Source organism: Galendromus occidentalis, unplaced genomic scaffold (genome assembly GCF_000255335.2).
Source record: "Galendromus occidentalis unplaced genomic scaffold, Mocc_1.1 scf7180000075883, whole genome shotgun sequence".
Taxonomy (NCBI): Eukaryota; Metazoa; Arthropoda; class Arachnida; order Mesostigmata; family Phytoseiidae; genus Galendromus; species Galendromus occidentalis.
This window is the reverse complement of record NW_003803873.1, coordinates 4,324-21,286: the sequence shown is the minus strand read 5'-3', so window position 1 is coordinate 21,286 and position 16,963 is coordinate 4,324. Positions and strand designations below refer to the sequence as shown.

Genomic DNA, 16,963 nt, shown 5'->3' with positions numbered 1-16,963 from the left:
TCCGGGGATTTACCTGATGAAAGCCGTGGTGACGCACGGAAGAATCGGAGTAGCGCTTGCTGAACCGCGGCATTCGCTTTCGGGCTACCGACAGACCGGAGCGCTCAATCGGGTAACCCGAGGACATCCGGAGGCTGTTCTCTGGTGTTACCCCTGTGCCACTAAACAACCTACATCCTTCCGACAAATCTCTTGATCACCTCGCACCTCGAATCAGGATATTGGTTCAAGCAGACGTTTTTTGCGGCATTCCCAGTGCGTTCAGATCTCCGCTGAGCTTCGCATTCGGCCGAGGAATGTACTCGTTCTTCAGCCGTTGTGATTCGGGTTACTATCTCCCGAGAGATTCTGTGACCAAGTCTACGAGAGATTTTCGCGATCCAGGAATTCCCCCGACTCGTATTTAGCCGGTCAGCACGTGGACAAGGGATACGAAATCAACACCGACATACGCCGACGTCCACAACACCTCTGTGCAGCGGTAGTCAGCCGTGCCTGGTCCAGGCGTTCCGTTCCTACCGCTTTCCGGTTGGTTGCGGCACAACGAGCGCCGGATCTGTGGATCGGATACATTCTCGCCACATGAATGTACTAAACGGAGTCGTGAATACGTCAACCTGGGTTCCTATTCATCTCCTTTTGCATCGCTGCCTCTCTTTCAGCTCAATCGTGAAAGTTTGTTTCCTCCCTCGCGTTTGAGGTAGAGCGAGCTAGCTGGCTGGCTGGCGACAACCGCCTTCCCGCACATGCCGGTAGAGAATGCGGCGCGTGCTTATTCGCTCGAAGTCGTCGCATTGAATGTCCGCGAAGCGACCACGCGAGTCACTGTGGGACGCAATCGCAGGCCCTGTGATACCTATGTACATCAAATGTACGCTTCGAGCCCGTCGGAACAGCTCATCGATCCGTCCCGAAGAGGAAATCCACAAAGCCTCTTTAGCTGTGTTTAATGGCTTCCTCCGCTTAGAGAGCCTTACTACGGACGCGATGGGCTACTCTCGCAAGCTACGAAGACAGTCTCCTGTCGGAAACGCCGAATATTGCGGTAGACTATCCTGTCGCGCAAGCTGTGTGACGAGGAAAGCACTGGTCGACTAAGGATAAATCGGAGATCAGGACGGCCTGTAAGAAGGGTTTTCTTCCCTACTCGTTACTCTGTCCATGAAAATGTTGAACAAACGCTTCCCGCAATGTCCACGAGCCCGGTGAGAGTCACGAACAAATTCCCAAGACGAACATTCGGACCATGGTAGCCTGCACTCGCTAGATGCGCGGAAATGACGGGGCCTCGTGCGAACTTGTGATGAATCGGGGTCCCGGCTCACAGAACATCGTTCAAACGTCTTCTGCGGACGAGCTCACAGACTAAATCTCTGCGGTGGATGTTGAAACGGATCGACGTGGAGCAACAATGAACCGGATTCGGTCCGCGATTCCAATCAAAGTCCGCTGAGGAATACACGCGGGAGAAGTTTGCGCGGCTTAGGGCCCCTCGGAGAATTGATCCAAGCAGTACATCGCTCTAGAAAAACGAGTTCTCATCAACGTCTGTCGTCTCAGTCGAATGAAGGGCGGAGTGAGTGAGAGGGATCCCAACTGTTCGGTGGATAGCCGATGATAAGTATTCTCGCTATTTTAACGACGAGTTCCCTGCTGAAGCCTCGCTGCTGCTTCTCCCCCCATACATCCATGCTCGGCCGGGGTTCCCGTGGGGAACTCCGTGCCCTGCATCAGCCCACACTGATATACCCAAAACGTGTGCCTCCTGTGGGAGTGTGTGGATCCCTTGATCAAATTCGTCGCGGCGGCGTATTCCATAGAAGATCACCCCCGTTGCCAAAAATACGGATCGCCTCCGAGAGCCGCCAAAAGCATTGTTATGTTTTTCCTCGTTCTGCAGGGAACTTGCTCTCAACACGAATGAAATAATCATTCGATGGAATCTTGCGAGGAATGAATTCCAATGGATGACCTGGCTCGATCGAGCCGCGGTAGGTCTCGGGAGGCAGGAAGAGGAATTGTACTGCATCAGAATTTCCTTTTCGCGTTCGCTGGCGGATCTTGCACGGAGTCGATCGATGATGCTCGTACGGAGAAATTGCGGAGGCTGATAGGTGTTTCGACCCAATTGACGTTGCCAGCGACTGAGCAGCATAGCTCCTCACATAATCATGAATTCCGCTGGCATGTCTCAACTTTCGATTGCCTGAATGGCGGCGGCTCGCGGGAAAATTCTTCCGCTATTCCGACTCACTGAGGACGAAAATTCCAGGCAGGGCTCTTGGCGACGAGTCCTGGTATCTGGAATCGCCCCCTCTCCTCGGTGTAGATCATTTATGGTAGGTAATTTCGAGCAACAGAAGGAAGTTACCGGTCTGCCTTGGTCCGTGAATACGTCCGGCGAGCAGCATCGACGACAAGGACACGATCGAGTTTGAGGTCTGATTCGGGTCGATCCGCAATATGGTTGGGAGTTGAGAAGACCCTTTCGACCCTCGTTCATCCGCCTTACTCATCAAATGCGTCAGAGGTTGCTTGATATCATGTCTGTGTGCCTACCAAGCCAACGAGGACTTGGAATAGGTTGAAACATTTTTTTTTGTGCGGGGGTGGACCGCGAGCTTGCGGTCGCTGTCGACATCTGAGAAGCTGCCGAACTATGCAATTCTTGGTATCTTGAGACGACCACTGCGACCACCTTGCGGAGGGATCAGCGGACCGGGCGAGACTACGTGAGCGGGAGATATAGCAATTCGTTTAGATTGCCCGCTTCGTTTTATGACGACGGTCAGCGAGCCGGCCGTCTGGCTCTGCCGCTAGCTGGCCCAGAGCGAAAGACGTCTCCAAATGTCTGTATATATATTATTTATGTGCCTCATGAGCACCACTGAGCGTCGGGGAGTTCGCAGAGGAGAAAGTCCTCGCAGAGACGCCGACTATGACCAATCAGTTTGAGCAGATGCGGAGAAGCGAGAACTTGACCAGAAAAGTTTAAGGTCCGCGGGCCTCCAATGCTATCGCTGCGAAGATTCGTGGACGAGTTGTCGGTGCCATCATTTTGCATTTTTAATATCAACCTCATCGGATGTTCGTTCGTCGTCCGACCATCCTTGACGATTGTTGCCGGAGAATCATGAAAACCGAAGCTCGATCATGTTCACGGTCAGGAGACCGACAACGATTACTCAACGAGCCCGAACTGACGCGGTATCTTTGCCATGATACTCAGATTTTTTCTCATAGGTTCACGCCGAATTCCATTCCTCTCATCGGATCATCTTCATCGTGTGACCTCTCGAGGGTCGCTTCATTGGGGAGAGCGAAACACTGAGGTTTCGAAAGAATATGGGTGAACACTTATTGTATCTGGCGATGGGGTCAACTGGGGTCTGATCCGATTACTGCCTCTGAAGCTCTGAACTCCCAATGCTGCTACTAGAACAAGTGTGTACTCGAAGCTGCACACAACTCCTCAAGGAGCCTATGCCCCGCTCTTTCTCAACGATACGATATTGGAGCGATCTCCTAGTACACAGGGAATATCCCCCCGCTCACGATTCATTACCCGTGGGCTCCTGTTCAGATCGGACCCGTTTCTTCGGACCCGTCGTAGATTATCTTATATCCGTCCTATTTCACCATTCTCGAATGAATGTAGTCCAAGTGATTACGCCGACTTTCCGATATCCTCCGTGATCGTCGTATGCGCGCGCAAGCCCCTCCGAGAGTACCTGATACCGCGAAGGTGATTCGTGTTGTCCACGAGCCACCGTTTGGTGACGTTAATCACGGGGGTCATCTCTCAGAGCTCGTCACCACGCAACAAAGGTCTCGCATCCTAATTCACTCATCGAGTTGAATATCGACTTTCCCAATACGGGAATCGCGCTTCACTCGGCACAATAATTGAGCCCGGGCTCCAAGCTCGCGAAATCGGTCACGAAGGTCTGGGTTCTCGTCGACGATCCACGGACCGTCTCGGCCGCGGATCTGCCCAACCTCCGAATCGCAACCAGCCGCGAAGGTCCTCTCCGGAAAACGGCGAGCGCTCTGTGCTCGTTCGTGCGCAATACTCTCAGTTGGTCGGCTGCAACACGTGAAGAATTTGGCATCAGAAAAATAGGAAACCCGGGCTCTTGGCGAACTTGGCACGGACATTGAAAGAACTATTCGCTAAGAGGATGGCGGCAGCGGCTGCGACGGAATCAACGGCAGCGTCGACGACGATAGATCCCTCTCCTTGGAAAGAGTTCCTCACCAAACACAGAACACAGGATACTCACACAGAACAAACTCAACCAAGAAAGGAACCAACTAATCCCTCCCGAGAGGTTCACTGAAACACTCTCGTTCCTCGTCATTGCTGCAGTCCGAGTGGTGGTCTTTAGCTCACGTAGCCATCCTACTCGAGTGAGAGTGTGATCAAGTGCGGTGGGCCTGGACAAACCGAGATGCTAGGCCAACTGGCGAGCATTGCGAGGGAAACGCCGAACTGATAATGGCAACTGCGACGGATCAGATCAGACCGATCGGTTCGCCGACACGCAGTTTTTTGTAGAATAACGTGCGGTTCTCGCCGTCGGTCCCCGCCGCCGCCGCCGCCGCCGTTACCAACACCGTAGCTACTGTCCGACGAAGCTTAGTGTTTGTTCGACGTCAATGAAATCAGTGGTCCAAAGAGACCTTGGCAATATATTTCTCGGTCGCCAGCAAGAACCGCTTCGACGCACGAGCGCCTTTTCCCGTTTAACAGTTTTTCGGACCGCTTCGTGGGGGCGGACGGTGTCTCTAACGGCGAAAGTCGTCGTTCGACGGCGAAGCGTGCAAACTCGCCATCCACCTGTTGGCACCAGTGTCGGTCGGAGTTTGTGGGCTCACCCGAGGACAGTGAGCGCACCATCCGGGCTCCTTGTTGTTCTTCTGACGGAGTTGTCGTCTCTGTCTGGAGCTCGGCGGTTTCCCGCCCCCTGTGCCAGCTGCGGTTGTACGTCCTCCAGCTGCGTGAACCGAGAGTTTAACGAGGTGTCTGCGTGCAAGTGCTCCTGTTGGAAACTCCAGTGTCCACCTCGGGCAGGTGCTCGCTCTGCTGTGAGAAATGCAATTTTCTCGAACGAGTCACCCGCTCAGCTTATAGTATAGAACACACGCCCAAACTACGGTTTTGCCACTGCCGCTGCCAGGACAGTCGCCGCTGCCTCCGCCGCCGCTGGTGCCACCGTCCACTCGAGCAGCCGCAACAGCACTGAACCTTTCACACTACACTCACCGGTCTCGCTGCTGCGGCACGCGAGAGATGCGCGTCTGGATTCATGAGGTTCCTGTCTGTGCCTTTAAACGTGCTCGAGCTGCGGAGAGCGATGTTGCGACGACGGCACAAACGAGAAGGTAGAGAATATATTCCGCAAAAATAATGTCTTAATTGCAACGCTCGTATCCAGGTGAATGTGGGTTTTCGCGGCCACTCACAATGTATGCAAATGGCTTTCTCGTTGTGACGTCGAGATGTTTCGGCTGGCAGCTGCTCGGGCATAGATCATTTCGCAAGCGTCGTCCTGAGAATGCCATGTCCTCTCGCGTGCTGGAAGAAGGGACTCGGGAGCTTCGGCTTTGAGAGTCGCGGGAAATCCGGAGAGGGAAGCCAAAACAATCATTGCTTTCCCTTGGTCATTGGATCGTCCAACGAGAAACGCGCGACGTATCGGTAATGCCGGTGGCAACCGGTCCGAGCTCGCCTTAAGAGCGTAATCGAGTATGGCTCTGGGGACGAATTCTGGGGAACAGAAAACACGAGCCAGCGACGGCGCGGCGGTTTTTCAGCCGTCGCGTTCGGAGATTGGACGAGACGTTCCGCAGCTCGCATTGAATTGTGGTTCGAGAGCCGACATTCCCAACCGAGATGAAGGAGTGTGAATTCCCTCTGAGGAGCCATGGAAATTACCGAGATTGATTCCGACGTCAGGGATGGTGTCAATTCCGTTCATAACGGGTTTGATTGCTGAATTCGGAAGCCTCCGAGCCTCAGAGAGCGCATCGAACAATAGTTCTTCCTCTTGCTTTTCTTGTCGCATGACAACGAAGATACGAATTACATTTTGGAACTCACGAGAGCGTACGGCTTTGTGAAGCTGCTTTTCTGAATCTTCCTCGTCGTATATTTATTCCTCGGGACAAATCTGATCCAGGAGTCCCGAATCGAATGTCGCTGACGGCTAATTCGAAAATGCGTATTTCAATCCTGAGCTATAGGGATGATAAGGACACGCAGGGGAGATTCGCGCAGAAAGCTCGGATTTCTGGGAACCATTCCGACTCCTCGAGGGAATGAACGATGGAACGTCATGGCTAATCATAGGCCCTCGGCAAGAAAGGCCTGTTGGAAACTCCCGGGGTCTGGGACCTGATGAATTCGGCGATTCACGTTCGCGGACGACGGCAACGTTCCACGTGTTCTCGGATGACCGGTGCATCCATTACGGTCTATCTGGTAGAATATAGGGTAATAACGGCTCTGCAAACTCACTGACGAAAAAGGGTCGCTGGATAATGGGCATTAGCTCGCTTCATCGGCGGCCGGCTCATTTACATTGGTGTCGCGGCTCGCTTACTTAGTGGGAATTCGTTGATTGAGCGGCTCTTCAGACGTTGGCCGCATAGATACATAGATTTTGGATTGAAAAAATTGCATTCGATGCGCGGGGCTAGATGAAAGGGATCACGCCGGCAACGAACGAAGTTATGGCGATTGTACTTCTCGTATGCTAATGCCCTCAGCAGCAGAAGGAGCAAACTAAACCAATAAGCCTCGATCCCGACAGCATAGGCTTATTTCACAAAGCAGGCTTTCAATACTTGCAGATCATCGCTTCAAACTTTTGACTCGCGCTGTGACTTCACCCAGCTTGACCATGGAGCTCCCCAAACTCAATATACCGGCGCCCGAGGTGAGTATCCAGAGGTTTCACGAGACCCGCGACCGAGCATTGAGTTAGAATCGAGAATCTGAGGCGGAGAAAAGAAGAACCGTAGGAACTCTTCACTCTGGCGAGGCTAACGTCTCCGCTCATCGCTCCTCTCCATTCCTGTTGGGTATTCGACAGCGATTCCCTTCATGTCGTCTTCTTCCAGATAAATTTCCTTATGCAAAGCGGCATCGTGCGAGACAGTGTTTCCATCGAAACCGCCGAGCTTAACCTCAAATCGCTCAAAGATCTGGCGTGCAACTTCCTCGACCGGAAGTGTCCCGAACACGGTCTGACCCGACTGCCAGAGAGACTTTTACTGTTTCGACATGACTACAATCAAGATAACTTACTCATCCCAATCAACACGTACGTAGGGAAAAAGAGTTCTGCAGTAGAATTTGTGGCGTACATGCGGAAACTAAGACGCGACATGGTGGGAGATAACCGTTGCCCCCTCTCGAATTTTCCAGCGTCTCCGAGATAACCGAGGGTTGTCTGGTAGAAATAATCGTTTCGTCAAAAGAGCTATCCGACGAAATAGAAATCCGACCTCATTGCCTAAAAATCCATTCCTACAAGTCTCCGACATTTTGTGACTTTTGTGGTGAGTTCAGAATCTTCGGGAAATATATCTACTTCAATCGAGCGGAAACCTTCAGCAGGACCGAGAGGCACTCCATCTCTCGTTGGAATACATACGGATTAGGAAGTTCGTAGCAATGTTCTAACTTTTGACAGGCGAAATGCTCTTCGGACTTGCTCGGCAAGGTTTGAAATGCGACGGTTGCGGACAGAACTTCCACAAACGCTGCGCCTACAAGATCCCCAACAATTGCACGCACACTCGGAGAAGACGGTCATCTACCTACCTGCCGGCGACGCCCACGAAGCCGTCACCCAGTTCCGAATTCAAAGACAAGCTGGGCAACGAGATCTCGCGCGCGGCGTCATCCATCCCAGCATTCATCGATGACCACAGCGTGTTGCTCTCGACGCCACCGAACCGCGATAAACGCTCACCGTCATTGAATATGGGTCGACCAGTGTGGGTAGAACGCGAATTGGCAGGCAGGATTCGAATCCCGCACACCTTCGTTGTCCACTCGTATACAAAGCTCACAATGTGCATGCACTGCAAGAAGTTACTCAAAGGCTTCTTCCGTCAGGGTGTTCAATGCAAAGACTGCAGGTAAGAACGGATTCCGCGGCATTGGGCGAACGAAATTATCACGTCCAGGGAACTTGGACGGGAGCTCGGGAAATAGGCGTCGGTATTCCACTGACCATGGGGAATGATCCCGCGAAGAAAAGTCAATTCTAGAGGATTGGACTCGAGGATCGAGAATTCAGCATCTGACTGTGGCCAAATAAATTCAGATTCAACGCGCACCGGAAATGCGAGGAAAAAGTTCCGATGGACTGTCCTGGGGAAGCTCCGAAAGGCTGGAATCCTGAATTCACGGTGGAACTTGACTTGCCGGCAAACAAGACCGGCGACGCCGATAGCGATAACGACTTGGACGACGGTCAAGATGGAAAAACGTCGGATGCCACGGTTCCCCAGGTAGGCGGCCGTGGTCACGCACAATCCCCGACGTGGCTTCTGTACGCGATTGACCGCGGAAGCGATGCGATATTGATGTCGCGATATGATGTTCAGTGTTCATCTGCTCTTCCAGAGTTCGACGCAAGCGCGTGGTTCAGAATCGCTGTCAACCGCCGAGAATTCGAAACAAGGTTCTCAAGAATCGCAGGAATCACAAGATGAGAAGCAAGCTCTGAATGAAAGTTCATCGAACAACATTCCTCTCATGCGAATCGTGCAGTCGGTGAAGCACACGAAAAAACGCGGCAGTGGAGCCATTATAAAGGAGGGCTGGCTCGTTCACTTCACCGACAAGGACGCGCTACGGAAGCGTCACTACTGTCGTCTCGACACCAATGCACTCACATTCTATCAGGTTAGAGAACGTCGGGCGTCGGAGCTCCCGCTCGTCTCTGATTTTCCCTTCCTTTGTTCTTATTCGTCCTTATCCAATGTATGTTCCATCTTCTTGTTCTTCCGCCCGCAGAGCGAACACTCGAGCAACTACTACAAAGAAATTCTTCTGACGAACGTCGTCGTATTGGCACTCCGCAACGAATCGAACCCGCAACAATTCTGCTTCGAGTTGAAAACTCCCACCTGCACTTTTTTCGTGGGCGATGAACGCGACAAAAGTTGGGAAACCGCCATCCGACAGGCCTTGTTACCAGTAACCGCGACTCAAGCCAAACCTTCCGAAACGGCGGATTCTCCCGCCGACGGCAGTCAGGGTTCAAACGTCGACATCAGTCTCCGCTATCAAATCTTCCCCGATGAGGTGCTCGGCTCGGGCCAGTTCGGAATCGTCTACGGTGGGGTTCACCGAGTAACACAGAAGCCCGTTGCAATTAAGGTGAGCAGAACGTCGCCATGAACATTTTTCGCTCGCTCCCTCCGTCATCGACTTTCTTCCGATCGAAAGACAGGGTCTCGGTAACTTCGAGAATGTCTTTGAGCGGCGGCGGGCTGTCAAGCCCGACGCTCAGTGCTCCAGACAGAGATAAGAGGAGGAAGAGGGAGTGCTCGTAATATATAGAAGACGTCACTGAACGTTCAATATCCTCAGGTGATCGACAAACTTCGGTTTCCAACGAAACAGGAAGCTCAACTCAAGAACGAAGTGTCAATACTTCAAAATATTCAACATCCTGGAGTCGTAACGTAAGTTCCGTCGTGAGATTACTCGAACGAGATAAGCGAAGGTCTCCGTGCTTCCTTCTTTACCTCCTGACCGTTCGCCGAGAATGCATGAGCCATGGAGATGCACGGGGAGAGTTCCGCACGGGGATTCTAATCCCATCGGATTTCTGCAGACTCGAGCGGATGTACGAAACTCCGGAACGAATTTTCGTCGTGATGGAGAAACTCAAAGGCGACATGTTAGAGATGATTCTGCAATGTTCCAAGGTCAGTCCGGTCGAAAGACCGCGTTGCTCCCGCCGTCAACGCTCTGCGATCGCTTCCGATCTCGTTCCGGATCCATCGCTAAGCTGCGCGAGCACGCCATCTAATCCGCGATTCAGTTTTTTCCCTCTATTGTTCGTTCCTCGCGAGGATCTCTAGGCCATGATTCACCCTCACGAGCTCTTCTCCCGACGCGTTTTTAGGGACGGCTTACGGAACGCACAACCCGTTTCCTGATATATCAAATCCTGATGGCGCTGAAATTTCTTCATTCCAAGAACATTGTTCACTGCGATCTTAAGCCGGAGAATGTGCTCCTTAGCAGTGACAACGACTTGCCCCAGGTAACCTTTTCAGCCTTGAGATTCTCCGGTCCCTTCAAAACTCTCGAAATTGGAATCCGAGCGTGGACACGCAGCTAGCCGGAGCTTTGCTCGAAAGTCCGAATGCCGACATTTCGAACTCCATTGCTGGATCTTATTCAGTCCTGAACTTCATTCTCCGAATTCCCTCTCCAGGTGAAACTCTGTGATTTCGGATTCGCCAGAATAATTGGTGAAACGAGTTTTCGTCGATCAGTAGTTGGCACACCTGCTTATCTCGCTCCAGAGGTAAGCCTCCGGGTCCACATGATATAGCAATGATACTCCGTGATTCGAATGAAACCACTCGGCGCCGAATATTCACCTTCATCCGGATTCGGAAGGCACCGTAATTCAGAGGACTGGAATGAAGTCGTTCACTGTAGAAAATGATCAGGCGCCTGATTCGCTCAGGGCGTCCAGCGTCGCAAAAATGTCCCTCTCAGTGTCCGAGCGGGCGAGTGAAATACGAATCAATCCTTGCAGGTGCTTCGTGATAAAGGCTATAATAGGTCCCTCGACATGTGGTCGGTGGGCGTCATTATCTATGTCAGTCTATCTGGAACTTTCCCCTTCAACGAGGTGAGTCCACTGAGGGCGGATAACTTGCGGTACGGAAGTCTCCGTTACATAATGGAATTGCTTGCGCGGAAGCCTAAGACACGCTTGCACAAGCGATTGAGCATCGGCATATCAGTGCTGCTATATGGGAGAACAGCCCAATCGATTGCATTGAGCTTGCTGATAGCTTAGGATTCCCTCAACGATTTTCCGTCTGATTTTCAGGACGAGGATATCAACGATCAAATCCAGAACGCCGACTTCATGTATCCACCGCAGCCTTGGAAAGAGATTTCGGTCGATGCAGTTGATCTTATCAGTAACCTCTTACAGGTGAGGAATAGCTGAAGTTGAGCTGATGGAACCTCCTCCTCTCCTCGAATTGAGCTCGTCCTGATTGATGAATCCGAAATACATCCGATCCCCTATATACTCGGCATTCGAACCGAAGAACTAATATCCTGATCCTCCTCTCGCTCAGGTTAAGACAAGAAAACGCTTCACGGTCGACAAATCTCTCGCGCATACGTGGCTGCAAAACTATCAGATGTGGACGGATTTGATCCACCTCGAAAGCCAAGTGGGAGTTCGCTATCTCACGCATGAATCGGATGACGCTTTCTGGGAGAGCTTTGCTTTAAAGAACCACCTTGATCTTCCCGATCGTCCGCCATGCCACGAGAAGTCTGCATCGGAAGCAAGCGGTGCTGAGGCGAACGCACAACACGCTCCCGTGCGGCAGAAGCTCTCGGTGCAAACCGAAGTGTCGGAACCGACGACACCGACGACCGATCAGCAGTTCAATAGGATCAAACTCTGAACGTCGGGAACCGATATCCTGAAGCAGCAGCAGTCGAACCCTCTCGGTTGCGTCCTCTCGCTCTCCTAGTCTCCGAATCAATGTCTGAGGGAGTCGTACCGGGAGCCCTGGCCCATCTTTGCACAATCACTGCGTCTCGGATGACTTGCACTTCCAGCACCGACGACTGTCGTCCTCTTGTGTCGTGACTACACTTTCTCGGAATCAGCAAGGATTCGCACCCGGTTCGGACCCCCATACACACAGTCTACAGGGTGATCCCCTACGAATGATCACGTAGCTTTTAGGCACATAGCCAGCGTAGAGATTAGTGCTCCTTCTTCCGGCCCAGTAAGGATGTTACATTCCGACGACTGTATTGTTATACTCTTTTAAGACGAATTGTTGATGCGAATAATGAATTACCCGAAAATACGTCTGCATGTCCCATTTGTATGAACAATAATGAATCGATCGAGTGATACTGATTTGGATGGATTTAGAGAGGACCGGACAACGAACTGCCGCGCTGTCTCTCGAATGACTGGCTATGATACTTAGAAATTGAAGCCCTTCTCAAATAATTAGAGCCAATTCTAACTTTGTTCGTCAATCATCTTGCATCGCCTCCTCTATAATGGTGATGATATTGTTATCTCAATAACCGTTCTTCTTTTCAACGGAGCACTTGAACTACAAAAACCCGATGCTGGGGCGACTGGAATACCGGATATTCCGCGCCACATATCTGAGACTCTAGATATCGAAATGACAATTCGATGAGGTGTAGGCATCACGCAATTTTCCTCACGGATTCTTAACTACTATGGATCTTACCTCTTGTACACAGATTGATGGACGATGAATCGTTGAGAGCTGAAGTATTTTTCGCGCTTAATTTCAATGCTCGACCGTTACTCGATTCTGGTCGCTGTTATCTGTATGAGCTTGGAGAGATTCGGAGAGTTTCTATTGTCTTGTCAGGAGAATTTTTCATTTCGATCTATCAGAAATCTCCCTGAGCTTGCTCGCGCGGGACCGCCAAAAAAATCCAGACCGAGTTTTGCACTTTCCTGATTCGCGAGGCCGAGGGCCTGGTCAATCCACGAAATCAAGAGTCATACTAGGAGCGTTCTACGGGAATCGCTTTATTCGATTGGATCCGAATCTTGAGAGAGCGAGCGGCTGGAGAATGGGAGCATTGTGTGATCGGCGTCAGAATAGTACTGTCCACGTGTTGTGAAATGTTCGTTTTGTGTTTTTGCTGACTGAGAAGAGATATCATTCCTCGTGTCTTCTGCTGGTCGCGGAGGCGAATTCAGAAGCCTCCACGGGATCGATGTCAATCGAGCAGACCATCTCACGTACATGATTGGCCGGACCGTAGATACTCGATAGTTATGGAAAGATTCGCCGCAGTTGACTCGATTCAAGTTTGTACAATCAATTCATCCCCTTTTCGGAAGGCAGCTCCGCGGTTGGATCCGAGTGTTGCGCTGTGGGAGCAAGTATGACGCAATTGTGCATGCAAACCTCAGCAACTTCGACGTCGCGAAGACCTGCGCTGTTTTCATCGTGATTGTAGGGTCATAATAATTATCATTACCATGATGATGATCACGAGTCAGGTAATCATCTTTCGATTTGCATCGACACAATTATACAATCAGTCGAATAAATCGAGGACTAACGATGAGCCCGAAATGAGATGAATCTCCACATTGTCTTTCCTGTACGTCGCAGTTATGTGATCGACAGTCAGTCGGGGAAGGGAGCGCTTAAGTGTTATCTTCGAGGAATCCGAAGGCGCGTTGTTCACTCGATGCTGCGCTCCTCATACAATGGGAAATTCTCCGGAGAATAGGTTCACTGAATGCAGGTGGCGTGGAGACCAATCGAGCGGAGCAGCTCGGCTGCCGGCCGGAGGACTCGGGACCATTGGCACGGGAACGGATTGCTCAGAGATGACCTTGACGGAGAGTGTGTCGCTCCAACCGCAGACGGCTTCGGTCTCTCACGGAGCATTTAGTGTGAGCAGGTGGATGAAGAGCAAATTAATCGCCCGATCGAGCGGGGTCGACGCGTGCGTGGATGTGATCAGGAGCTCTGTCGGTCCCTCTAGTCGTCTATTTGTTCGTTCGACCCCAGCTAGATCACTCGGGCCGGGATGCTCCGCGCGTTCCATATCCTTCCGAAGTTATCAAGCCAATCAACGTCCGACGCCTCCTCGCCCTCATTCCCTCATAGCGATCGTGATCGGATACTCGTGAAAAGTTACACTTGGTCACTGGGAACGGAGCGTTTCTGTTTGTTTCCTTCCAGCGACCCTGTATATACCGTTGATGCGGTAAGATGGATGCTCCACGAACTCATAAGAAAGCATTCTCCGTCTGACCCCGGACCCATAATCGAGATGAAAGCATAGGATTCCCTCAAAAGGTGATGGCATCCGTGAGTATTCGGAGTCGTATTTTCAGATATCGAATGAGAGATCCATCACGCCATGCTTACAACACGGTGATGCTTTTCGGAATTCTTAGGAGATCACACGAGATGACACAATATTTCCCTTGGAAGCGGTCCAGGCTGGCGCTCTGGGTTTCTCGATCCAGCGTCGTATTCAGGGAGTACAACAAGCACAGCACGACGCAGCGAATGGCTCGGTCAGGAAATCTTGATATTGATCGAAAGTTCCGACAGGAGTCTCCTCTGCATGTTGTTTTCGCGCTCAATCCACTCGAGAGAGGCAGAGGAACACTCGTCGGAACCATATCAAGCCAAGCACCTGTCCGTTCCCGAATGCACGAGGAGCACAAATGCGCGATGCACCAAGCGAGCTGGCCGAAATTGCAGCTGCGGCAGACCCGATACCACTATTTCTCTTTCAAGTTACCGGCTTCAGGTGAAGGGATCCCAGGATCGAAGGAGGGGAAACCGTCCGAGTGACGACCGGGAGCGAAATTATCCGGCAGCAGCCGACGGTCATAGTTGCGACGAGAAGACCGCGCTGTGACCAACTTGTAGCCACCTTTCCGATATACGGGACGCATACATCACCACTAGAGCTGCGATGTTAGAGGACACGCCCTTCCTTGTCGTTTTAATCCACTTGACGCAGTTTCTCCATGGAAATGTCCGCCTATCACAATCCCCGAAGAAATAGTCCCACTTCCAAGTCAGTGTTGGATTCCCACGCTCTTTGTTCGTGCGTGGCGCCCAGTTGTCGACGGAACGAGCATGAGGCAAGGGCTGGAGCAGAAAGTCTCATCTGAGCGAACCGTCTCTCAACGATTGTTCACGGATATGGAGAATCGCCCGGGTGCCACTTTCCGCGAAAATTGCTGTGAATTGGAGAGTTGACTGAATTGCATAGAACGATTCAGAAAATGGGGTGGAGTGCCCGCCTTCGATGTCCGCTCTCCAGCCCGATGTTCGCGCAGCAAACGCTTGGTTTTGTAGGGCGCGGGTCCCTCTGAACATTGCGACTCGAATTCACGCGGGAATCATCCGCCCCCTCTCCGGACATGAAAACAGGAAACCTCAGGGGAGACCTCCGGGCGCATTTGGGCTCGCTTGATGATTTGGTCATCCCTAGGATTCCGGAAGCGCAATGATCACAAAAATTTTCGATGTCAAACATCCCTGATGATCCGGAACACTTTATTAACACATCTAGTTAAAATCTAGTTCTTCCGGGTTCCCCGCTGGCAGGCTCTCAATACGGCTCCGTTTCGCCTGTAAAGAGAGAATTCGGAGTTTTTAGAAAGAAGCAAAGCTGAAGCGGGTGGGCCATAGAATAAACTCGGTACGAACTGAGAGCCCCTGCCAAGCTCACACGCAACGACGAAATTAAAACCTCACCTTTTGTTCAATTCTGTTTACGTAGGTGTTGTCCTGCTTCGCCAAACGGCGAGCTTTGTTAGGCGCCACGTAATTCGGATTTGTGTAGATGATCGCCCCGGAAAATGGTCCATCGAAGATTTTCACAAGATTGAGACAGAAGCGAGGTCCGATCTCGACGAGAGAACCATCTTCTTCGACGACCTGGTAGTTCCGGAACCATATGCGCTTATCGAGAATCCGGAACGTGAAGACGTGGTCGAAAAATGGTTGACTTTTCGGATGATAGGCCGGAGTTCCGAACGTTTGTGCGAGGACCTCTTTGACGACTCGGGACCAAGGATGCTCGTCGAAGCCCGGATCGAACGAGAGGAAGGGCCGCGATCCTCGGAGACAATTCCCCGTGAACTTTAGTTCCTCCATAGTGTGTACGTTCTGAACGAGGAACTTCAGAGTCGGTCCGGTTTCCATGTTGGCCAGCCACATGTACGTGTCGGATTTTTTGCGATTCTCAAAATACATGACCTGCGGGATTGATTATTCAAGTTGTCTTAGCAATAAGAACGCGGCAAAGATGTTCCTTCGAAAGAGGTCCGGAAATTACTGAGGTCAACATTCCGCCCGCGCAGCCGTCCCGGTACTCACTCTGTTACAGTTTTTCATTTCTGCAATTTCGTTGATCACAGCTAGATTGTCCTTCTTCTCGAATTTACACTCTTGTTTCGAATGCGCTAGCATGCCCTTGAACGAGTTCATCAGGTGCCGGTCCCGATATGTAATGCCCCGAGATGCGAAAATCAGCAATCGCTGCGAGTAAAAATCAACGGTTAAGGCAGGGCGCAATAACCATCGCAGTCTCTTTTCCGCTATGCCTGGAGTCTATCCGAGATAACGTTTCGAATACCTGTCTGTTGGTCCATCGATTCCTAGTTTTCGGCACATCGTCGGAATTTCTCGTCTGTGGAACTTCGGTTTCCGAATCTGATGAGCCTGACGAGGATTCCTGTCCCTTCTCCATCTTTCGTTTCAGAAGCTTCCACTTCCCCATCCTGACTCCGGATGGAGTGATCGGCACGAGATTGAATTAGAATAGAGGATCCGTTCTCTTTCCGTAGAGCTCGATTCAGAACACAACACAAACGCACGTGTTGAGAGTTTGAGAGCTGAGAGGGTTTGATCGCGAACCAAGATGGCCGACAGCCGGTCTGCCCGCTGCATCAGCGGCCCGACGGTGGCGCACAAACCATCGAGCCAGCTCCCGCGATGATCACATCTAGGCGTGAGGATTGCGGGAAAATTTCGGGAGGACGACGAACCTACCAGTTCCAAGTCCGCGATCTGAAAACTTGGGGAAACTGGAAGTCGCTCGCTCAGTGATTCTTATGGCAGAGGACCGCGAGCCAGGATGTCGAGACTAAGGATGGCAGTCTCCCATCGATGATTCTTCACC

The 16,963-nt window shown here is 51.6% G+C and overlaps 2 protein-coding genes across 2 annotated transcripts; one reads left to right on the top strand and one right to left on the bottom strand.

Annotated features, from left to right (window-relative positions):
- Positions 1-6,905: 6,905 nt before the first annotated feature.
- LOC100909143 (serine/threonine-protein kinase D3) lies at positions 6,906-12,450 on the top strand. The gene is made up of 14 exons (XM_018641633.1): positions 6,906-6,941; positions 7,126-7,328; positions 7,433-7,566; positions 7,701-8,151; positions 8,340-8,488; positions 8,667-8,923; positions 9,035-9,400; positions 9,614-9,708; positions 9,861-9,954; positions 10,155-10,295; positions 10,470-10,562; positions 10,800-10,895; positions 11,100-11,207; positions 11,356-12,450. Exons 1-14 carry the CDS (start codon positions 6,906-6,908, stop codon positions 11,692-11,694), a joined length of 2,562 nt encoding a protein of 853 aa, XP_018497149.1. The 3' UTR covers positions 11,695-12,450.
- A 2,846-nt stretch (positions 12,451-15,296) lies between these two features.
- On the bottom strand, positions 15,297-16,561 carry LOC100908999 (ribosome biogenesis protein BRX1 homolog). Its single transcript, XM_003738309.2, has 4 exons — positions 16,418-16,561; positions 16,159-16,320; positions 15,535-16,038; positions 15,297-15,408 (listed from the first exon to the last, which is right to left on the bottom strand). Exons 1-4 carry the CDS (start codon positions 16,559-16,561, stop codon positions 15,346-15,348), a joined length of 873 nt encoding a protein of 290 aa, XP_003738357.1. The 3' UTR covers positions 15,297-15,345.
- Positions 16,562-16,963: the final 402 nt, after the last annotated feature.